This window comes from Cylas formicarius, unplaced genomic scaffold (genome assembly GCF_029955315.1).
Source record: "Cylas formicarius isolate icCylForm1 unplaced genomic scaffold, icCylForm1.1 PGA_scaffold_12__32_contigs__length_19106922, whole genome shotgun sequence".
In the NCBI taxonomy this organism is placed as follows: domain Eukaryota; kingdom Metazoa; phylum Arthropoda; class Insecta; order Coleoptera; family Brentidae; genus Cylas; species Cylas formicarius.
The window spans coordinates 14,106,625-14,132,095 of NW_026844225.1; the positions used below are offsets into that span (position 1 = coordinate 14,106,625).

General features: G+C 33.3%; 1 protein-coding gene across 7 annotated transcripts in view; it reads left to right on the forward strand.

The window, feature by feature from the left end:
• LOC132695590 (agrin-like) overlaps positions 1 to 25,471 on the forward strand; it is a 264,140-nt gene that overhangs the window by 160,932 nt on the left and 77,737 nt on the right. For all 7 annotated transcript variants that reach the window (XM_060659933.1, XM_060659937.1, XM_060659934.1 and 4 more), the window contains exons 4-5: positions 4,122 to 4,160; positions 12,939 to 12,953. In XM_060659933.1, coding sequence (XP_060515916.1) covers positions 4,122 to 4,160; positions 12,939 to 12,953 — 54 coding nt within the window. The remainder of the gene's footprint in view (positions 1 to 4,121; positions 4,161 to 12,938; positions 12,954 to 25,471) is intronic.

Genomic DNA, 25,471 nt, shown 5'->3' on the forward strand with positions numbered 1-25,471 from the left:
TTCAATTTACTCAAAATAAAAGACAAATTATTCATTTTGAAACCCTTTCCCCAAGTGGGAAATATTACATCTGGTGCGCGAATATGAATTTCACGGGAATATCAGATTTTCCAAGAGGGTGGGGGCCCTGATTAATTTTATATCTTTTGTTTCTTAGTACCGCCAACTTATTAATTGTGTTTTAATGCAACTCATCAAGAGAATGCCGTTCGCTTTGTTACAAAGGAAACTCGTATCGACTTCCTGAGTGCTTTTAAGCATCCGGGAGGGGGCCAGTTAGTACGTGTTTTTTTGCGAGGAAGAACTTTCAAGTGGCGTTGTACATACTGCTTCAAATAACTGGATCGAATTCAATTAAAATCTTCGTCTGTAAAAGGTGCTTTTAAATATTCTATTTCATATGTTTTTTTTTTGTTTCTTCCTATAGCGAAATAAAACTTTACATGGTGAGTAGAGCGAAAATATTAGGGGTGGAACCTTTCCCTCAAAATAAAGCGTTGTTGCCGTAATATTTTTATGCGCACAATGAAAAGTGTTTAAATTTGTGTTTGTACGGACTTTTTTCTATTAATGTATTATAAATATTGGCCCTTACAAAGCGTTAAAATTATTTCTGTGTTGATAAATGCGTCACTCAGGTTCGAAACGGCTTGGAATTATTAAGAAGATAGAAATAGAGTCCCAACGTGGAGCAAAATTTCTTTAAAAGGAAGTAAAAGAATAGAAGACCATTATTTCGGTGTCCGTACTTTAAGCCTTGTCGTAGTCAAAGGTCATATTTTAGCCATTACTGTTCATTAATTAGATGGGCGAAGCCGTTTTTCCATTAACTGATTAAGTCTCCAAGCTAAAAGATATTTTTTATAAATGATATCTTGTCGCTAGAGGCACAAAAATGCCCCTTTGTTGATTGGTATTTGGCATGCAAACGGAGAGACGTTAATTGTGAAAAAAAAAAAAACTTTCTTCCGAAGGAATTCCTTTAAAACCGTTCCTGTCTAACTATGATAAATGTACCCAAACGTAGCATTTGCACGGATTTTCCTATTTAGCCTCATCAATATTTATGAATAAATATTCAAATTCATTAAAAACTCTCTACGTGAATAAGATAAAACTTCGAAAACGTATTTTAACGTCCTCCCTTAAACGGTTTTCGAAGCGAGCGTGATACAAATGGATTCGCTTTTTTTTATTCAAACCTGCTTATTTTTGTTTACGGTTAATTCAAAAGACTTCGCCATTTGCGTTTGTTAGCTGAGGTGCCCCTGCTTCAACTTCAAACTTTGAAGAGAGCCGTTTCGGTCAATAAAATTTTCCATTTTCTTAGTAAACGGTTCTTACCGCCAAACAACGCGCGTTAGCATTCTAAATCGCGTATATTTTTCATGTCTAAAATTAACCTCGCTGGCGAGGGTGTAATTTTCGCCCACCGCTTGAATAATAGGTCATAGTCCGGCGATGACGAGTGGTAAAAACACCTTTCAAGTGCTCCGCTTAATAATAATTTGCCCAAACATTAACCGGCTTTGTCATTAACGAAAGGAAACTACTAATTTTCTAGCTACGGTAGCTAAGAATTCATTTGTTTGTACATAAGCTCTGGTTTTGCGTATCTACTAGAGTTTATTCTTAAAAAATATGTATCTTCAATTTCAATATTTTCTTCGACATCTTTGATTGAGCAATAAGGATTTTTCTATCGCCCTGTTCCGGTAAACTGCTCTTTTAAAACTTTGTTTCTAGTTATTATTTTTATTTTATTTTTAATTGCGACAGGTAGTTTACTAAAAATTATTTCTACTCCGTTTTGTAACCGAGTGTACAAGTAATTGCAGAAATTTGTAAAAAAAAATATTAGGGAAATCAGCCAAGCGACAGTGATGCAAATAATTTTCGTGTATCTTAAATAGCCACTAGAGGGCGTGATTGTTAGCATTAGTTGAAATGAGCGGCGTTTTCAAGTTAAGACTAATCTTTTTGTGTAATGCTGCTATCTCAACAATTTCTTAAATTAAAGTCAATTTAATAAACTTACAGGCGTTTGAAAGGCGATTTTTTTAGGCTTCCTTGCTATTTTTTCCGACTGAAAATCAACTCAACTATATGACTTGTTAAATAATCATATAAGGGCCTAAAAACTCATTGAAAACCGCACCTCAATATGTTTATCTCAGCATAAAATATGATTGAAAGAATTCAATGCAAAAAAATGGATTTTGGTAAAAAAAACCTCTTTGTGGGTTGTTATTAATGACTAGTTATCAAGAATTTACCAAACAAAACGCAAATTTATATGCATATAGGATTGCTTTTTTACATAACAAATTTTCCCAGTAGCTCACATTACTGCATTTTGAAATGCTCGTTTAGAATTAATTTATTATTATCACTAACTTAATCATTACCTCTTCGATTTCTTCAAAGCCCTGGATTTCGATGAGTATAAATAATACATTTTTAAGGCAATAAACATTTAACAAACATAAATTTATTAAAAAGGTAGGCAATCAATATGCTTTGACAAGCATCAAATAACGAATGAATAAATTTTGACAATTTCAAATGAATTACTTCGGTCCAAAAATTTTTTTTGTAAATTATGTAAAAAAGAATTGTAATTTTTTTTAAATAGTCTTCCACACCTTAATACGTCAATACTTGGTAAAAGTAGTTTTTTGGTTAGTTAGTCGTCAACAAGTAATTAGGGACCAAGTTAGTGATTATGATTGGTTATTTAAAGGCGTAAAAAAGGCACATTATATTTATTTTTTTCGCGAAAAACTGTTTTTTCGAAATTATGTCCAAAAACCCCCACGACTTTCCTTGCAGAGATAGAGCAAATAGCATTAAACAAAAATTATTTGATTTTTTCTAAAAGCCGAGTTTTAAAATGCAATATGACAAGTACGCGCCCTGGTGGCCATTTCTGAACCTTGAAAATAATTTCCAGCATTTATTGACCGTACCTCGTTGCCCTTGCGGTATACCCGAAAGGATGCGTATTTTTTGTTGTGAACACAGGTAAATAAGAAAAGACAGAATGGTTAGTGCAGCAGCTTTTAAACTATAAAATCGATTCCGCTCGAGAAATTTTAAACAGCGTCGCTTTCAAGTTTAAAGGTGACGTTTCGTAAAATAAGTTGTGACAGAATCCAAATTCGCTTCGGTGACTTTTGTATCATATTTTTTGAAGTTCCATTATTTTATTCTGTTTTTTTTTTTTCAGAAAATAAAATAACAAACGTCTTAGTAAACATTTTGCATTCTAAAAAAACCATTATGGATGATGATTAGGTATCGAGTGAAAATATTCAACAATATTCTGGTTCTTCCGAAACAATATAGATTTATTTATATGGAGAAGATTTGTATTTTATCGCAATTTTTTCAAACTGCCAAGAATTGCCAAGAACATTCCTTAATTTCTTAACTCATATTGTGTTAATGTTTAAATTGTTTTCTCGGGAATCGTGCTCGTTTCGTGATTTTCATTCTAAAAAAAGGAAATACGAAATCTACAGACAGTGTAAACGATCTGGCATATCTAGTTTTCTATCTGTAATCAAATATGTTGTTTTATAACGAAAACTGATATTATAATGCTATAGAAACGCCTTTCTGTCTCCGTTTGAACTCGAAGCGTCGTTAAAAACGTTTATTCACACTCTCGTAAATCTTTGAAAAAAAATATAGCAAATTGTTATGCCGATGCATACTGCGACTGTCAAATAAAGGCATTGTATTAATGACGTGTTCAACATTCGCATTGAAATGGAAATGGTTCTTTTTACTTCCGTTTGCCTCCAGGCAAGTGGCATTTTCATATCCGTTTTTGCGCCAAACCTCTGGGTTTACATTTTAAACGGACTTGCTCAGTTTATATTTTATTTCCCCAACACAGCAAATTTCCATGTACAATATTCTATGATTGATATCGTTATACGAAATATTCGTATTATTGTGAGAATTTAAAAGACCATTTAATGATGAGTTTTATTTAACTTCCGTTCATGGTAATGGTTTTCCGTATTTACCTTTCTAAACGATGGAAATTGTTTACTTGTCTTAGAAATTTATTTTTAAAATGAATGTACCGACAATATTTCTTTTTGTTCTAGATCCCGATCATTACTGGAACTTTCAAGAGCACGGATATGGTAAGCTTATTTTATTTATTATTAAACATATTTGTACTTTTTTTGATCATAACTCATGAGTTCCGTTTTGAGGGTTAATAAGAAGAATAGCGTTAAGTGAATCAAACAAATGTACGATTATAGATAGACCAGAAATAACAAAGTGGTGCCACTCGTTCAGTTCTAGAATAAAGTAGTTAGATATCCGCAGACTTTGTATAACTTCCCTGGTTATGGTAGAAAATATTATAAATAGCGTTCTCCGCAAAATACTTTATCAGTGAGGGTAAGTGAATTATATATCACGTTCACGTCTGAACTTGGAACGCAAAATATACTGCGGGCCTTAGTGCAAAAATTATTTTTCCCTAGGCCCTTTGCCTGTCGTACCTCAAATTGTGGGAAAATTGGTTTTCGGACGGAGGAAACGCCGGATTGGCAAATTTTATTTTTATTTATTTTCTTTAGGTATCGATATAGAAATAATTTCACAACCGATAACGCGGCTTAAGCGTAAAGCCTCAGTGAATTGCAGCAGGACTCCCAAAAATGCTGATAAAGTCGGAAGCATAATGCGACATGATTTATAGCGAATACATGTTAAGAAAGTTTAATTTGCGTGGATAATTTAGCATTTGGTGTCAAAAACACGCTGGGATTTCCGCGAGTCTGACGAATGGAATTCCATATTTTATTGTCTGTAGTGTTTGAACCTTTCGGTTTTAAATTGGTTTTTGTTGAACAATACATTTCCACTTATTAAAAAATTGAGTTAAATATTAAATAAATTGAATTTTAGTCGCCGCTACTTTAATTGAGTAAAATGGAGCTTTATACGTATTCGTCCGATTATTTTCCGTGATTGAACGGAAGAGGCAAAGATATTATGCAGGATTTCGAAGTAAGTAATCAGAAAAAAGAATCGATGCTGCTATGGAGGACTTTAAAGCACACAAATAGTCAAGATATATCAAAGAAGGGCTCGGTTAAGGACAATTTAGAAACGAATTCGGGTACTTTCGCAAAGAAGGGAGCTGGGATACGATGAGATAAACGATAGAGTGGATTGTAGAAGCAAAGTGATGAGAAATTTTAAGGAAGACAATTACCGAAAAAACTTAGATAGAATATGCGACTTTGTGATGTGGATAAAATAAAACAGTGTCACATAATAAACAAAAGTAAATTCGTACTTTACGCGATATTTGCATTTGTCAGGTTTTCAGCTATTTTTCAGCTCTAGCAATGGCAGTTAACCAAGGCGGACTAAAGCTAAGAAATTTTGATGAAATATTCTTTTTAATATTTCAAGGAAGGAATTAAAATTAAAGTTAAGCTGTTTATTTTTGTTTGTTTTATTACAACTTATACTTATTGAAATATTTTAAAACTTTTTATAAAGCCATTTTTGTGGGTTATCACGATACTTTTTAATGACGACGTTTGAGATTTTAATTTTTAATTAAACACCAAGACAATTTTAGTTTTTTCCCACAAATTTGTGAATAAAATCGAGTTAGAAAATGATCTGCAATGATAAAAAAAGAAAAAGCAAATAGATTTCGGAAACATTTCAGTGTTAAATTGATTCGGAAACGATCTTTTTGTAGAAATTGCAGTTTTTTCAAACCAATTCCATTCCGTGGTAGAAAGCATATACAATTACTAATAAAAAGTGAGTTTCCGTTAGAAAGTTATTTCCTTTCGCCCGAGAATAGCATTCAAATCGCCGTTTTCATCTAACCGTCTTACATCATTTTACTTTTCCGAGAACCTTTATAACATTTCCCGCTTGTCCTCATTGTACAATATTTTACGTATTATATCGTGAATTGCGAAAATTGAATGGACAATGGTAAATACATTTTTCCAACGGATTCAAGTGGAAAGATTCGGTTCATTCAAAAAATGCATCTTGGAATTAGACACACCTACCTACTTCATCTGTAATCCTCTAAAAGTTCCGCGGAATGATAAGAATTTTCTTTGTTGGAGATATTTCACAGGCTTTGTGCGGTAGTTTCCCATTGATTATGGATTTTTCCTTTCAGAGGAAAATTGTCTTTCGAAGTTAGTGTTCTTTCGAGAATATATACGACCGCAGGTGCAACTGGGGTATTTAAGATATCGGACCGCTTCCTGATCGTTTTTTTTTATTCGCCACCACAATTTTACCAAATAATTCCGACGAAATTCCTATTTAGGAGCGTCCGGATACTTTATTTCTTATCGGAACTAAACATTCACCGGGGCTTCTTTTTTATCGGAAGCGTGTCTTTTTTTTGTCTAGCCTGACTTGGATTGGGACATTCTAGAGAGGCCCAGGCAGTTTTGAGTTTCTGGTGCGAGATGTATTACTACGTTTTTTTTTCACAACTTTGAATTTGCCAGGTCTCCGTTTAAGCGCCAATTCCAGTTTCGGGGAAAGCAAAAAAAGTGCTCTTCATTTATCTTTGACGTGTCCGATATTATTCCTCTACGTCTATCCTACTTTGATGGTCGCGTTCAGAAAGTCAGATTTAACAATGAGCTCTCTAACATTAGTCAGGTTACTTACGATGTTCCACATGTTCTTTGGCCCTCCTTTTTTTCTATCTACACTTCAAATACTTCAACTACATCTCATACACATTGGCTTCAGCCCTCCGGAATCCGCAGATGCGATCGTCCCTCGATGGAAATTTTTAATTTTAAATCCTTTAAATTACAATTTAATTTTATTTGGATCTAAGCAGAAATCTTATGAAACAAAAAATTTTAATATCTTGATTAATTGCAAAAATCAAACGGCAAATTATTTAGCCAATTTTAGCCAATTCTATCCAATGTCCACTCTTAGAGCACTCTTGTGCTGCTAAAGCCCCACAATCTCTCGCCTGCCTTTCTAAAAAGTATAATACCTACTTAGTTTAAATACAAACTTTAAACTTAAGTTTAGTTAGTTAAATGTTTTGCTAGTTATCAATTCGTAATTTTGTTTGTATATTTAATTATTTGTCTTTATATCTGCGTTATTTGTTTGTTTTTTTGCTATTAAAGACGGTTTATTTTAATATTATGATTACCATCTTGTGTTTGCTTTCTAAAGTATTTGAAAAACTTATTTATAGGCAGAACTGTGATTATTTCACCAATAACAACCTTTTACCTAAATTACAGTCAGGTTTTCGCAACGGGTACAGTACGGCTACGGCTTTGCTGAAAGTTTTGGATGATAGTCTCTCAGCATCAGGTAAAGGGGAAACATCCGCTTTGGTCTTATTAGATACCCTCAATCATGCCGTGCTCTGTGCCAAATTAAAATACCACAGGTTTAAATTTAAGACGATTCAATTGATTCGTAATTATCTGGATCACAGATATCAGCTAGTTTCAACATTAGCTGGAAAGCCTTAGAAGTGGACAGGGGAGTCCCTCAAGGCTCATTATTAGGACCTCTTTTCTTCATTATTTATACGGCAGATATATCGGGTTGCAATGGTGAGTTCAGTAGTAACAGGTACGCTGATGACATGCAAATACATATTTCTCTTTCCCTGATGCAGTCGAAGCGGCAAGGAGACTAAATAAATGCTTAGAATCGCTCTTTAAATACGGAAATAATGTTGGCTTGAAATTAAATCCGAATAAGTCTGCATGAATATATTTTGAACCCGCTAAGTAAAAATAAAGATATTCTAAAATTTCGATTAAAAACATCTCTGTGAAGCACTGGTTTTGAGTCATCTAAATTACTGTAATTTTGTCTATGGACCCTGCTTGGATGTTTTGAGAAAATATAAATTACAAAAAGTACATTAAACGAAGAGATCATGCAAGACATAAACTTCACTATTTAAAATGGCTATACATTACGTTTTACTTGTTTTTTTTTCACAAACTACTCAAAACTAGATGTCCATCAAATTTGTTGGAAAAAATAACTAACTTGTAGAAATAGCATGGAACCCGCTTCAATTGTTAGTATGAAATACCTAAAATTAAGAAGTCTATGACTAAAAGCTGCTTCTCGTATACTTCTGTTAGACCCCTTGATAAATAACCTCAGATTAGCCAATCACAGAATGTCTCTCATTGCGCTTTTAAATTTCATTTAAAAAAATATCTCTTAATTGAAATTATTAATCAGTATAGTTAATTAAATTATTAATCCGTTCTCTTTATTTAATATGGTTTTTTATCGTTTTCCTTTTTTGATTTATTGTTGGTATACTAAATTAAGTTTGGATTGTCTTGTTACATATTCGGTTAAGTTAACAGCTCAGCTGACCTTCGCCGAGCTTAAAATAAATGCGGTCTCATTTATTTATTTATTTATCTTTAAGAAGTATGGAATATTGCCGTCCTCGACGTCGAATTTACGGAATATCAAACCGTTATAAAAATTCGTTAGATTCGGGAGACGTATGAGTTTTATCGTCAAAAAGGCCACTCGTCTCGATCGCCGCGAACCGAGTGCAAGCCGAACCACTTAAGTCGATGATCGATGTATGAAATTCGGCAAGCCTCGCACCTAGTAGCCCACATAAATTAGTAAGAATGGCGCTGTCGTCTTGCGAAAATGTCGAGGACTTAAACCCTGAACGTCATTTGAAATGACCGCGGCCAGAGAGGCTCGAATGACCAGCCGGGCATTAGAATTACTCACTTGGGTCCTACGGTCGAGGAGAGATATAAACTCCGCTAGGTGTAAGGTCTAATGGCTGCATTTGTCAAAGTGATCTGACGCACCGGGATGGCGTTAGCATTTCCATTTATTTGCTATTATAAACGTTCCGTTTGCTAAATTTTGAATTGGTTAGGGCCGTTTCGAAGTAGTCCCATTTATTTAAACGGTATGAAAAACCGACTTTGTTTTTCAAATAATTTATTGCAAATATGGCCAGATTCGATCATTTTGCAGCGGTTTCTACAATAGAAAGAGACTGTAATTGGAATTTTTAAAACTATTTAGTTTGACTCGAAGAAAATAACGATAAAATTCTCTTAAATATGCTACTGCTGGTGGATGGGTGTGACTATTGGTTGGTCGTTGTTATCTGCAACTCATTTCATCCATAACCTCTTTAACTGATGAATTGCAGAAGGTCGCTTTATTTCTCTCCATTAAAACTGCTTCCAGACTTTCAACAATCCGTCAAGCCAGGGGTACAATTAGTTACAGCTAGCAAAGGTCAACTAGGACGTGACACACCAGCACTCAGCGGTCACCCTCCATCGACCAGCAGTGAAAATCCAGCTATGAGTAGTCACATACCATACATGCCAACCGAAATGCCTCTGTTCCTCAAACAAACAATGAGGATTGTAGTCTTTCTCTTGCTTCTTTGTATAAATTGGAGAACGGGGTGTTCTTGTTGCTTGATTACTTTTTGCTGAAATTATTTGCACTTTATTCCGTAATCATGCAATATTTTCTATAAATAGTTGTATAAAATAAAATTTATACTAACTTACTTTTTAAAAAACCTGCAAAAAAAGCGCATACCAATTGACATATTTAGGTCTTTCTGACAAAAAAGATTTTATCGTCAGAAAATACCAGTACGTACATTTTCGCCAGTATTATTGGTTTATTTGTTATTGTGTCAACCAAATCATCAAAAGCTAAAAGAATACTAAATTAATTATTATTTTTTATTTTTAAATAACACTCGTGTCATACTCTGCTCGTTATTATATAAATCTTGATAACTAATATTTTCTGTTAAATTTATGCGACAAAAACTGAAACACCCTGTATAAATAATTTTGTTTCTTTGGGTTCTGACGTTTTTAATAAAGCATATTCTAATTTACTCAAGAGTTATCGACAGATAATACGACGAGAAAAGTAAAAATGTTTCATTCCAAAAATGTGCTTCACCTCTGACGAATTGCATGGTTTGAAAACACAAAGGTAGATGTCATTAATGTGTGGTCAGAGGACGATTGCCGTGGTTGTAGGTTGAATTACCAAAATTTCCCTTAAGATATAAATCTAAGCTTTTATTCCTTTTAACCATGCAATTCGTGGGAAAAACCTGTGGTAGGATATTTTATAAATATTTCTCGGGACTGTACGGCAACGTTAAGATAACAATAATTTTTTGGGATATATTTGTGTGTCCTTGAACTTCGCGCAGCACATAGTTTCCGCCGTGAGTTACTTGCAATAAAAGTTCAAAGAGTTTCGAAAACAAACCGAAGACCGTCTGAGAAAAAAAATGGAAATATTCCAGAGCCGTGAAAGGTTTCGTAACTTCATTACGGCACTTATATTTGAGCGAACAAATTTAGAGGCTAAACGGCAAAAATAACCCTTGTTTTCGAACTTTTTTTCCTTAATGTAATTTCTATTTTTGGGACTTCTGAGCGAAAAAGTTTGTCGCGGGTTATTAATTTTCTTGTTTTGAGATCACACGGATTCGTCGCGCTCTGCTTGCTGCTTAAAAAATTTAGTTTAGAAAGTAATTTTAAAAGATGTAGTACGGGGTTGTTATTTGTCGTAAGGGTTGGTTATCCCCCGGGTGACATCTTAATAACAATCCTTTTACGAAACGGAGGACTGTTAAGATAACTTTACCATATCAAAGGAAATACCATTTTTGAAAAGAAAATTGCAATACAGATAAGAAAAACAGCGCAGTTAGCGAAAACTTCTCATATCAGGATTCGTCAGCAGCGTCTCTTTAAGTTCTTGAGGGTAAGGTTTAAAGTAGATTATGAGTTGCATACAACGTTATATGTTTCTTATATTAAAGATGTCAATCGCAGGGGTGTCGTAGAATAGAAAATGGCTTGCCTTTCGCGTCTCCGCTCCGCCGTACAGTCCAGGTCAATCAATAATTTAGAAAGTTTTTACCCAATTATACTTCGCGTTCCGAAGAAAAAACTACGTCGGAGATTATAAATGAACATAAGTTTGAAAGTAATCACTTATTTTAAGTGTCCCGACTAAATTTATTTCTTTTATATGGAGTTTGAAAGATCGATCTCGGGGTGAAGGAAAAAAGCGCCCCTCCACCCCCTTCCCGGCAGCCACCCGATCTAGTTTAAGTTCCGGACCGAAAAGGAATTATCACAATGCGCTTGATTGGCAATACATTAAACTCTTATAAATCGAAAGCGCAAAAAGTTTTAGAACAACGATTTTATTTAAAGAATAGAATGGCTGCTATTGGCAGACCAATTTTACTGCCGATGTTGAAAGATTTATATTCCTACGGGTGTATAAGTCAAACTACAACGTCCGTGAATGGGCTGAAGCTAATTTTATTATATAACTATTGTATTGTTGTTTAAGTGAACTAGTATGAGTTATAGACATATAATTAATTATTTTCGGCAGTTTCTATTGCTGCCATTCATATGGATATTAAACATTATGTCGTTCTGAGTAGAGTAAATCATTTTAGAGTATTTAATAGGATTATTTTAAATCTTAATAGAAATGCAAACCTCTAATATAATAGATTAATGATCCGTACAGAGAAGTAAATTGAAATGGAATACAGAAAATCATATTAACTACATTCGTATGCATACCATACTTAAAATACAAAATATAAAATCAAACCGGTCGTATATCATCAAAGACACTTACCTACCTTGTTTTAGTAGTTAAGCTGTTAACTTAGTGTATATACCGGTATCATTACTGTCTTAGCGGAAGATGGCGGTTGAAACATGTACTGAATAATAGGTTTTGTGGAGTAGCACCTACGGTTTTCCTTCTTCCGTAACAAATATATGAATTAAATCTTATAGGAACAACACTTTGGCAGCCTTATTAGATTTTGGACCAGTTAAAATAGGGCCGACTTATAAAGCAAAATTCGTTGGGTATATATGAGTTCTCGTATATTCATTAAAAATGTCTTTGTGAATGGTGAAACGTGGACAAACAGTTTTTGTTTTGCAGAAAATATTGTAGCCTGTTTTTTAGTATTTGATCTCAGCCCTTTTTTCATTAAATCGACCCGCCTTTGGTAACAGATTTTAAAACATCGAAATCGTCAGTAAATACCTGCTCTTACTTTTGTTTTATTAAAGTTTATAATATAAACACCAAAAATAGTAGTCCATCCTTACATCCTTAAAATGCAAGAAAGAAAACCAGATTGCACTGCATAAAATGTCATTATTCTATAGCTAAAAGAATAATTATATTGATATTCACACTTAATTAAAATACGGCATACATAAAATACAATTAGTTTTTCACTTTGTGTTGAGACCAATATAGTTTCTCTTCTAGCGGAAAATGGCCGTTTATGCGGTTGAAAGATGTACTGAATAATAGATCTCTGTGGCCAGAGGTTTCTTTTTTCCCATAATAAATACGCATAATAAATCATTTACGACCAATAATTTGTAGCCTTGTCAGATTTTGGTGGAGTTACAATCGTGAACACTTATAAAGCAATCTGCGTATTCCTAAAAGTATTATCCGTATGGTATAGAGTTCTTTGGTAGGTATTATAAATGAGTTTAAATCGTTTGAATAAATAAGTTATGGTTGACAAACACAACTCCATTTGCGTTGCAAACGCATTCAGAAATATTAGAACACATTTCTATAACAAATGGCACATTGCCGTTATGGCGGTTGAAACGGTTGAGTATTACATGAGAGTTTAGAAAGGAGACCGTGTCTTGTTTCCGACAATGGCAAATGGAGCCCCAGACCATTTCGTTTCGTTATACAGAAAATAAATAGGGGGTACATTGTTCCCGGTTCCGAAATCATTAAATATTAAACTTTGGTTCACTTTGTTCATTACTTTGTGTATTAATCCGTTTTTTTTTTGGTTTCAGGTATGGATTACCCGGGTAAGGAAATACATATTACCTACATTTTTACCTAGGGAAACAGACATTTCACGTTTAAGCGGGTAAGCTGCAGGAAAGTGTTGTATTTTTATTTAGTTTCAGTATTACGTGCACCGGTAATAAATCAATAGCAAAGATCGGGTTTTCGCTGTTTGCAAATAGCCACGACGAAACTTAATACTCTAAAACCACACATTTATTTCGTGAAATTACGCTATAAACAAGACCGCCATGTTGCTGTGCCGCGCAAACAGTATGCCAAATATTACCGAGCTTGTCACGTTTTTACAACGGGAATTTTGGTCGAACCGAAACGACCAGATTTTTTTAAATTTTAATTTCGAGCCACGCACGATAATATAATTTTATTCTCTGACAAAAAATACTCATGTTTTCCAAATCGGATGCAGAAGTATTTGTAAACAAAAAAGTTAATTGTTAGCAGTATATGCAAACTTCATGTACTTTGATGTTAGTAATATCGAAATAGAATTTCGCTTGATCCAAAGTATATTTTTGAGGTCGTAGATTAAAAACTTTCTTTTCGATTAAATGTCAAGGTGAGGTCAAAAAATATTTGGCTAAAATCATACGAATTAACAATAATGGTTTAACTCAATTATTTTTATTAAATAACAATGGTTGTCAATGAAATAGATTCTGGTTGTCCAGTTATATTCGTAGGAATTTCCAAGGTAACAAGACATATATATATATTATTGTTAATTTAGAAACCATATTTTTTGACCGGTAATATTAATAGTTCTGTCTTATTTGAGTAAAAAAACGTTTAGGGTTTTGCGTTTGTATTAGAAAATATCGAAAATCAGGAAGTACATTTTTCGGTTTATTTGTAGACATCGCATAAACAACCTTTAGAGAAGCTAGAATATTGGGAAATCGGTACATAGGAGGTCATATAAATCCGAATTATGTTTGTTAATTTTTTTCTAGTTAATAAAAAAACCGTCAGACATTTAATTGCTGAGATGGATATTTTCATCTCATTTTTTTGCTGGCAACGCTAGTACGTTGGTTAAGTATTATTTCATAACCATTATTGCTAAGATGAAGGAAACAAAATACAAATATGTAACCATATTGCTATCTATACACTGTAATACCAATGTAGGAACAGAATTATTGTGATCAACGGATTCACATTAAATAAAAACGGATATTATTTAGGTATTTTATTTTCAGGTAAAGTCTGTTCATAGATATAAGAAAGAGACTAACTGATCGAATTAAGGAAAGACCCGGGCAAGCTGTAATAATGAAATATGGCCGAACAGGTCCGTACTTTGCTTAGAATTTAATTATTTGGGGTTTTGTTAGGGAAGATACTAAACAATATTTAGTCAACTGTCTACTGTGATAACTTGGATTGTCCATTACAATGACGCTATTAGGAGGAATGTTTGGAAATAGTTTGTTTTTAAACCAACTTTCAAATAAATCAACGGTGGTGTCTTCATGGTAATCCAGAGAAGAATCTTTAATATTTTTCGCAGACAGAGAAAGTCCATTTCGAATGCAACCATTTTTAGAGCCAGCATGCAAAATAGTTATTCTTTTACCTTTCTTTGATGGCGCGTTTATTTTACACTTATCAGTGGAGTCAACCCAACGCTTTTTCGGAGTATCATAAGTGTCGAACCAGGTTTCATCCAAGTAAATAATTGGCCTTTGTTGTTCTCTGAAAATCCTAATTTTTCTATATATTCCAGTAGCCATTTCCGAATTCTAAAAGATTCCGTTAAAACTTGCCTTTTGTCACTTTTTTTAAATCTAAAACCCATGCGTTGAATAAGGTTGTTCTGCCACATTTAACACCGGTTTCATCCTTTTCAAGCCTCCTAATTAAGATATCTAATGTAGGCACCCTTTGTTCCTCTTATAACTGGTACTGGCTGAAATGGGATTATTCACAATTTTCCATACAGATGATGTTGGAAATTTCGTCAGTGTGGCCGTTTCTTCTAAAGAAGCTTGCTTACTGGCACCACGTTCAATGAGAGTCAAATAAACATCGTTTATAACTTTCTTAGTCTCAATAGAATAGTGTTTTCTACATTTGGGCGGGAGCATCTCCTGAGATACACTAGACTCGCACATATCTTGCATAATTCTCACACGATTCAACACACGCTGTATTACACACGAAATAAGAATGATTACTAATAAACTTAAACTAAGTAGTATACCAAACCAAAGAATATTAAACACAGGTAGGTATGTAAAATTATTTTCTATTACGGACCACAATTTTACCTTAATTTAAATTCCGAAACTTTAGGTAATAATCTTGTTGCATTGTATGTTAATGATCACTCTTGGATAATCCCATTCAAAAGCAATTGGTCGCTATCTTATATCTATGAACAGACCATACAAGTTTTGGTAATAGTTTATAGTGATCTGTCGACGTGTTGAAAACTAAACGGAACATGGAATTGCTTGTTTGTTGGAAAGTTACCACTATGCTATAGCCAAGTCGTTGAAAAATCCGCGACCTAATAAACGCTAACTGATTTCGCGAAATGTTTAAAATTTTTTCGAGGGGTCCTGGTTCCACCGTGTGGAACAAAACGACCTTAGGGCCATCCTATACGGATTTTCTATAAAACTTTAGCAATGAAATAAATCAGAGGGACCATTAAAGGTGAAGTTCGTTAGACCAGCCGAGAGCGTCTTTAAAAATAAACGACATTTTTTTATTACCGCCCCATATATGCGGTTAAATATTTTTTCATGGCGTAATTGTATATTGGCACCGATTCGATCTCCCAACAAAACATTTCAAAAACATTTAGCGAAATCATCGGCTGTCAGAATCAGCGATAATTTGCCCCCGGTATACTGTGTGTCGGAGTATTTTATGGACACCTATAACGCAATCGAATTTAATTAGAAAACGCGTTTGAGGATTTAATTTGTCGCGGTTCAAAAGGCATCAGTTCGTGACGAGTAAACATTTTTGATAAAGTGTCAATGGATGGATATCTGTGTCATATATCGACCACTCTCGCGCTTCGGCATTGTGACATGTTTTTTTTTCGAATAAAATTTTCAATGGAATGAAATGTAATCGCTTAGTGGTTGAAATTACCAACAACTAACAGACGAGGAGAATATTAAAACGTTCAAAGTGGTCGTTTTGAATTTAATAAAAATATACGTAACAATAACCCGGTATCTTAAATAAAACCCATGCCCCCCGTCACTATAATTCGCTTTAAATTCTAAAAATTACCATCAAAGAACAATGTCTCCTCTAAAACACAAGTTTTAGCTCTTAACGAAAAAAGATCCCTCTATAGCGCGCCCGACTCTAGAGATTTAAGGGATGTAATTGCGGGGAGTATAAAAAGACAATTTTATAGTTAATTAACAAAGGAAATGAAGCAAAGAGGAACAGATGTATCTAAAGTGGCTTTAAGAATATTTATTACAGATAGTGGTTTGGCCTTATGCGGAAAGCTTGGAATAAAATGGCAGAATGAAAAGCTGTGCCGGAGACCATATCCGTGCCGACATTTATTGATTGCGCAGGAGTGAAAAATAATACAGAAAATAAATTTCATTCCGCACCGAAAGTCGGTAGGTTTTTGCAATTTGCCGGTTTAATAAAATATTTTTAATTTGGTCAGGTTTTGGTGTCCGTTTTAACGACGAAAGTCTACGTTGGTTAATCATTTCGAACGAAAATATTCCGACCGAGCAAAACATTTCGAAACAATTTGAGAAATTTTTCGTACAAGATTTGCTGTTGAATTATTGATGTTGCGGGCCCTTACGTTTTCAGGAAAAAAAAACAATATGTTGCTCGGATTTTTCATTTAGCAACCGTTTCGCCTATGTGTCGCGATCGTTTTATTTTTTAAAAGTGTTTTGTGTCGTGTAAAGTTTCCATCTCGCCGGAATGATTTTATTTTCACGTTACTGTCATGTAAAATTAGGAAGAGCTGGGTAAAATTTTGCAGCAATATTTAATTTCAGTATTGTTCTTTCGATTATTTAAAATGCACGATAAAATTTATATCTAATTTGATTGTTTACATAAAACTTTAAAATATTATGAATACGAAAAAGCCAAATTTGAATTTAATTTGTATAATTATCTTACCACAGAAACCGAAATAAAAACAGTTTAGAGCGTAAATCACAAGTTTATTGAACATTGATTTCATTTAACTTCAGTAAATTTTGAAAAACTGTATAAATTTCTTTTTTTTCTCTTCTCTTCGTTTATAATTTTCTTAAATTTTCCGCTACTTTTTATATATTTCTAAAGTTTAAGTACAAAAATAGTACGTCATCTTTCACTTGATGGCTATTAATGTTAATTTTAAAAATTATCAACTTGTTTTTTAATACACACATTTTATTTATAAAGAAATACAATTATCCCTATAACAAGGATGGCTGAACGTTAACATGACTTATTTACACAATGAAATTGCAAAATTATGAATTGATTAGAATATTTGTTTCACTTTGTTCTCAATTAAAGAGAGTAGGTTCAAATATGGAAGAACTGTTTTAAGAATTAAAGAATTATTTTTTTCCAAAATTCTTAAAATAAAATGGTGTATATGGTTAAAGCATTATTCGAAGAACACTTTACTCCTTAGTTGTCATGCACTATTCCACTCTATGACTTATAACATACGATACCATCTTATAAAAAACTTAAACTGACGTTTTAATAGTCTCAAAAAGTCAATGAAACAATGCAAACTAATTCCACTTCCATGTTTAAATTACTTTTTTCTTTTCTAACAGAAACAATGATTTGTACAACATTTTCCCGAAGACCGATAAGAGGCAAATATATATAAATATATAAATATATATATATATATATAAATATATATATGATGACACTATATTCCGGGATATCATCCGTTCGCTTGTTGAACTCCGACTGGAATCCTGCAGACGTTTCGCCAAAATCTCACTTGGCATCTTCAATGCTCGCGCTCCGAAAGCACTTCGAACACTGGGAGGTTATCGGCGGTGCGTGCGATATTTATACCATGCGCCGGAGATGGTAGCGGTGCTGTTTGTGCGGGAGGGGAGGTGGCTCCGCCCCCCGAATTGTCGCGTTGTTAATTTCGCCCGATCGTAGTTGCGATGTCCCCGTTGGCCGAAACGTCTGCAGGATTCCAGTCGGAGTTCAACAAGCGAACGGATGATATCCCGGAATATAGTGTCATCACATTTTTCCATCCGTGAATCAATACGTGAAAATATATATATATATATATATATATATATATATATATATATATATATATATATATATATATATATATATATATATATATATATATATATATATATATATATATATATATATATATATATATATATATATATATATATATATATATATATATATATATATATATATATATATATATATATATATATATATATATATATATATATATATATATATATATATATATATATATATATATATATATATATATATATATATATATATATATATATATATATATATATATATATATATATATATATATATATATATATATATATATATATATATATATATATATATATATATATATATATATATATATATATATATATATATATATATGTATATAATATCCCAGTAACCAAAATAAGTTTCTCCAGGATCTTCAGTCACCAAGCCACAGTTCTACTCTTATGTTTTATAAATCTAAACTTATCTCTTCTAAGGCATTAATACAGGTTTTCAAAATTGCCATTGTCATTAACATTGCTATCGGGGGTTTGGGCTATTTTGATATAATTATTACCTCGTTACTCATTCCTTCTTATTCAAGTTAATTGTATGAACCCGTTTTCATCGTTAAAGATAGTTTATTATTATTAAAGTGAAAACGTCGGAGAGGAGAAAATTTAGATGTTTTCCGGATTAAAAATTTCGAGACGAATTTTGCTTTACGGCTCCTAATGTTAAATTTACGTGGCACTCTTTAATGGAGGCATCAAGTAAAAGTCATAACTCTCTCACGGTAACACATAAAATCTTTTTGCGCGGCCGAATAAAACTTCCCTTCTAGTAATAATTAAAGGAATCCTTTACCCCCCTTAGTCAGCAAATCGTTTTTTATGTCGTTTCATTATCTCGTCGATGGAACGGATGGGAGGATGGGGGGTTGTCACAATCTAGTAAATTTATTCCGTATTTACTACGCGAGAGCTTGGCCGACTTACATATGTATATAAATCTTTATAATTTGCCTGGGAATACGTTCGCAGTCATTTAAAGGTAACTAGTTCGGAGCAAGTTCACCGGCAGAGTGAACTTGTGATGTAATGCATCACTTCGGGGTAGTAAAAACATCGCCCCCACCAGAGATTACGGCGAATTTATTCAGCTGCGTGGAGGTCTGCTTCGGTCTATATCATTATCTTGAGTCAAATTACATCACGTACAATTTGGCCGCGATTGGTGTTGGAAAGAAAAAAAGTTATCTCCGCTTGCCTACTTTATTTCATGTCGCCATTTTCTGCGAAATTGATCGAGGAATGACCGCGTTAAATATTTTTTTGTTGAAAATTGTGAAGTGTTGTATTTAACACCCAAGAATCTAAACATCTGTCGAAGTCACTTAGACTTTAGGTGGCCATAAGATAAACATACCTCGTTGTCACACGGGCGGGATTAAACTCAAAGTCGGAAACCAATCTGACAATGTCACCCGACATCGGTTTCCAGATAAAACCTTATTTATAGTTCAGGATTGCAGGCAGACCAAACTGTCTTCGATTTCAAATGCAGCTTCGGAAGCAAAAGTTGTGTATTGATATCCAGACTAAATGACAGTTTCGTCGTGTCTATTCGAGCGAACTCTCTAAAGTGTTCAATCGACGGTCTATAGATTCTATTAAAGACGTTTAGCTTGATAATGATCGTGTCATTCGCTTGGGGTTGTTTTTAGGAAAATTGTCCTTATGCAGATAGCCGTTAATTATTATACGAATTTAGACGGGAAACGCCCTTTAAAGCGCAAACTGTGTAACATAGCCAATTAATATTATCACTGACGAGTAAATTTGTATGTAAATTCCGCATTAATTGTCAAGACAAGATTCGTTATCGGTCCCGTCCAACCATGTTGACGCTCTTTACGATTCAATTATTAAGCGTTTTCCTTAATGAAACAGTTCGGTGCGGTTTAAATTTTGTTTTGATTTATCGACTGCCCCATTGATGCGATAATAATCTAATAGAGATGTTTTGTTGTTTAATTGATTTTTGTAAAATTGCACATTTAAACGACCATTTGTTTAATAGTTAGAACTCCCACGGAAAATATCCACATTTCCACAAAGGCACACGTCGACAAGCAACATGTGATGCAGAAACGCCCTTATTATTTTTGCATTTGTTATAAAACTTAACGGTGGCGCATACGAAGCGTTTTCCCATCGATTTACATTTTCCCAGCGTACGATTTGTTGTCAATATAAATATGAAAAATAAACCAAAGCATTGTTGTGTAACTAAAGTTATTTTTTAAGTGACAAGAAACACATCTCGATCAGTTAGAGTAGTTCCACAATACCGAGCAATACAAAAAAGGTAGAAAGGAACAGGTCATTAAAAAAGATAAAGGTAAAAATACAATTGTCACAAAGTCACTCAAACAAAGGACAAAATAATAATAATAAATATATGTTTTAGTTTACTATTAACGTAATTTTGTTTGTGAGAGAAGGAAATAATTTTTATTTAATAAGGTGTGATACAGAATAAAATGTATTGAATTAAAATAAGAAGTTTGTAAAGATATAGTCCAGCAAAAATTGCTAATTGTTTAAAATATGGTGATTGTGGTATATAAATATATAAATAAGTAGTTCTTACAGTGAACATTTTGTGTTTTTAAAGTATTGCCTACAGCTAGCATTATAACGCAGGACAAAAAAGACTCGGATGATTTTCTTTTGTCCCCAGACAACAATGTTATAAGATATTGTCAAGTATACTAATGCATAGTAAGTAAACATTTTTTTGATGGTGCCTTGGTGGAAATAGAATGTTTTAAAGAACTTAACAGAGAAGTTTTGATAGAGTCTTAAACAGAGACCAATTTAACAGAGTCTTTTATTTTTCTGGAAAATGCAGCAGTGACATTAATTCACAGGCCGACACAGCGGCAATTAGCATCAATAAAGACGTAACAAATTCTCGCAGCATCATGATATGTTAAAAGAGGGTTGAAATGCAGGTGGTATTATTGATAGCAGTAGATAAAATCTCGAAAATCTTTTTTTTTTGTTTTCATACAACACAACACTTAATTCTGTAGTTTGTGCTAAACGCTGTTATCAGGTATGAAGAATTTTTGGTGTCGTTACAGAATTTCTTCTTCTTCTTCAAGTGCCGTTTCCTCCCAGAACATTGGCGATCAGTCGCATGATTTCACTTTGTCCGCAGCAGATCTAAACAATGTCGTGGTGCTTACTCCATACCACTGACGAAGATTTTTGGGCCAAGACGTTTTTCGACGACCAGAACCACGTTTCCCCTCTATTTTTCCTTGTATGATTATATGCTTTCTTCTTTTAATGGTATTAAGTGCCTCTCTTTGTTCGTATGTCGCAGAAACGCTTGATTCGTCACTCTGTCCACCCATGATATCTTCAACATTCTCCTGTAAGCCGACATTTCGAAAGCCTCAATCCTCTTACACATTGTTTTAGCGAGAATCTATGTTTCCATACCATAGAATAATATGCTAAAGACATAGCAATGTAATAAGCGTATTCTTAAGGCTCTGTTTGGTTGATACATTTTGCACGTCCTTAAAAGATGTTCTTACTTGCTCTATTCTGTTTTTGATTTTTTGAATTGAGTCCCAGTTTTCATTCACCCATCTTCCCAAGTGCTTGGATGTTTATACTCTCTCCACTATTTCTCCATTTACGCTGACATCTGTTAAGTTACAGATTTTGCCAGCTCTATTAGAGAAAAAAACTAAGAAATACATGCTCAGGTATTAGACTATTTAGTTAGCTTAGGTTTGATATTTATCAATAATATTTAAGAGTCGATCGGCTACACCTTAAAAGACAATATATTTTCCGTCTGCCGTTGTCAACTCTAAACTCAACTTTGGCAATAATAGGGTTGCCGGCGGTTGATATTTTATTATTATCCTCACGTTTTCGAGGTAACCATCCCTTTTTGATATTTGATGCTTGCCATTTGAAAAGTCAGTAAGGTTGGGCATATCCGGAATTTTTATGTTTTCCAAAACAAAAATGTGCGGTTCGTTTTGGCGCTAAATGCGAAATTGTATGCTTACAGACTAGAGATAATGCACGTTTATTTTATTTATACATTTTTTGGGGTTAAAAAGTTAAGTAGATTTGTTAGTCAGACAACATGTTTAGTAACATAATAAAAATAAATTAAAACATCGTACAATTATCATCTTTTTATTAATATTCTATGATTGACACTTAAAATTCGTGCTTTACTATTTTTCAGTAAGAATAATTATATTATATTATATTATTATATAATTTTTTTCTTTTATAAAATGGAGATATTTGACTGCTTTTTTAAATCTAATTATAAATTATACCTATTATTTAAATTTTCAGTTTGCCGAATTGAGAGAAAAGATTTGTTTAATTATATTTTCCTTGGAAAATCGGAATATAGTTTTTAATACAAAAGAAGAAGATTTGCAAATCTGTTAAAAAGGTGCATATCTTGTTACAGTGGTGCTTCCAATGAAGTCGGGTTGGTTCATGAGTTACATTCGAAATCGTTGGACCCGACGTTATTTCGCTTTAATTCCTCTCAATGGGACCGAACAAAAATCAATACAACCGAACAAAACAAATTTTGCCATTTGCTTTTTGGAGTACCATCTAATTGTTCGAACGGGTCTATTGTTTATCAAAACATATCGGTTTTGGCAGGGTTAATATTCAATTGATAAATATTAAGGGTAGAAGTACACATCTGGCGTATTTATATTTTAGGTCGGTACACCCATATTTCACGTTTGTATTTACCGGCAGTCTACATCGTCATACGTCCCGTAATATATGGCGTATACACGCGATGTGTCAGTTTTCAGCTTCGCATCTCATTCAGCCCATAACTTATAAATTAAGATGACAAATTATGGTACAATTTATTTTTTGTCGCCGCTGTCGCGCGTTGTGCAAATTTGTGCGCGCTGCCCGCCACAACTACCATTGCAAAATTTAAAAAAGGGTAGGGAAACACAATCCCGTTAAAAAAAAAACAATACGCACCCACATACACACAGAAAATAAAGGACAGCGCCTCTCACGTATAATCAATCATTCGAATATTTCGTGTTAATTATCAGTTAATTATTTCCGACTATCGCAGTTGCAAAATACTCGTTGAATTATTTATTTTTGAGTGGATGCCTCGTTTTACCAATTAGAAATTATTCAGCGGTACAACGATTCGGCGTTATACAGAGTGGGTCGGTACTGATCGATTCTTTTATATCTCCGTATGCGTTGGTTTAATCGAAATATTGGAATTACAAAAGTTATTTGTATCAAAGTGTTCGATTGTGCTACACGCACTGAGCTTAGGAATCATTTTAGAGTCTCTGATAGCGCCCATCTTTGATATTTTAATTGGAGCTTGCTTTCCTTCAGGTTTTTCTACATCTAATTTCAATAGTTTTTAAGATTTCAATTTTTTTTGGGGGACCAATGAGATAGCCAGCACTAAGAGAATATTTTTGCAACCTCCGCAGCCTTAATTTCTTGAAGCACACATGCTCCAGCCCAAAGCTTTGCCAAGTTCTCATCCTGCAGCAGCAAATGGACGTTTTAATTAGAATGACTTACTATATGTTGTAGCTAGCTGACTACTGATATATATATATATATATATATATATATATATATATATATATATATATATATATATATATATATATATATATATATATATATATATATATATATATATATATATATATATATATATATATAGTATATATATAGGATGTCCGATAAGTGTTGGACCGTTATTAGTTTTAAAATTAAAAAATAAAGGTAACTTTTGGAGAAACTCTTTTTCGAATTTTGTGTGGTTTAGACAGAAATTGAGACTATATATTTTTTATGCAAAATTATGTTCTTAGCAAACATGGTCAATTATAAACACTTATACAGCCTACTAGGGTAAAAAGTAAGTTTCATAATAATATTATTAATGAAAACTTTATTTAAATATGCGAAATCTTAATAACTTGTCCCATCATTCGTTGAAACAAGTAAAATTAAATAAAATATAAGAAAGATACGTTTAAAATAATTAACAGTCAGTATTTTCCGCCAGCGAGTTTATTCCTAAAAATTTCAAAAATCACTCGAGTTAGGTATGGTATATATATACAGTAAATCATAAGTATTTTGACAAGCTTTGTGAAAAAATAATAAAAATATAGGCGTCTCATTTAAAAAGACACCCTCTGTAATTTTAAAATATCTGGACATCTAAGATCGTTAGAAGGAAGTCTTCTAAAAATGTGTTTAAAATTTGATCAGGTAGTCACTACTGCAAGCCGTGGAAGACCATATTTACTAAGAACATAATTTTGCATAGAAAAATACATAATCTCAATTTCTGTCTAAACTACACAAATTCAAATAAGTAGTTTCTATAAAAGGTACCTTTATTTTCTAAAAATATCAAAATTTGTCCAGCATTCATCGGACATCCTGTATATATAAAAAATAAAAAAAGTAAGAATTTGATTTCAACAATAAAACTTTTGAATAAACTTTTGTTCCTGAGAAAAGGTACATGCCCCTAATAAACTAACCAACCCTGTACATAATCTTATGCTGGACACTCTGTATTCATTAGTTTATTAAAAAAATTAGTAAAGCTGAAATTTATGACCGGATGTTCTGTGGGAAGCTGCGTAAGGGAGGGTCCATTATTTGTTCTACGTGTTGTATGTGCCTTGGTATGTATAATTAGTACTTGAATAATAAACTTTATTCATTTATTGCCGATACATTTGTTAGTGTGGAAACTATTTTGCATACAACAGTATCATACAAACAACTTTTTTATTTAAACTTTTACGGAGGAACGAATGAGCAATATTGAGCTACCCCGTATATAACATCGGCTCGGAAATTTCGTTCCGCGTTTGGGTGTTTTTTTTTCGAATTGTCTTTGATTTAAAAGACGGCGAAACTCAAGCGCCATTATCGGCTTATCGGATTACAGGTACGTTCAAATCGAATCAAATCAAATCGGTCGGGAAAATTAATTGGTCGGTACCACTGCGTTGGCTGATGCGACGCGTCATAGGATCGGCGGTCCTTGTTTCCGCTATTTTACTTGTCTTTAAGCGTTTAATGAAGCAAATGATGCGGCTTCCTCGGATCACGGACACGAAAAAGGCCCGCTGGATTTCCTTTAATTAGTTTTTCTGCATTTCGCCTCTTGATACGTCTAAAGT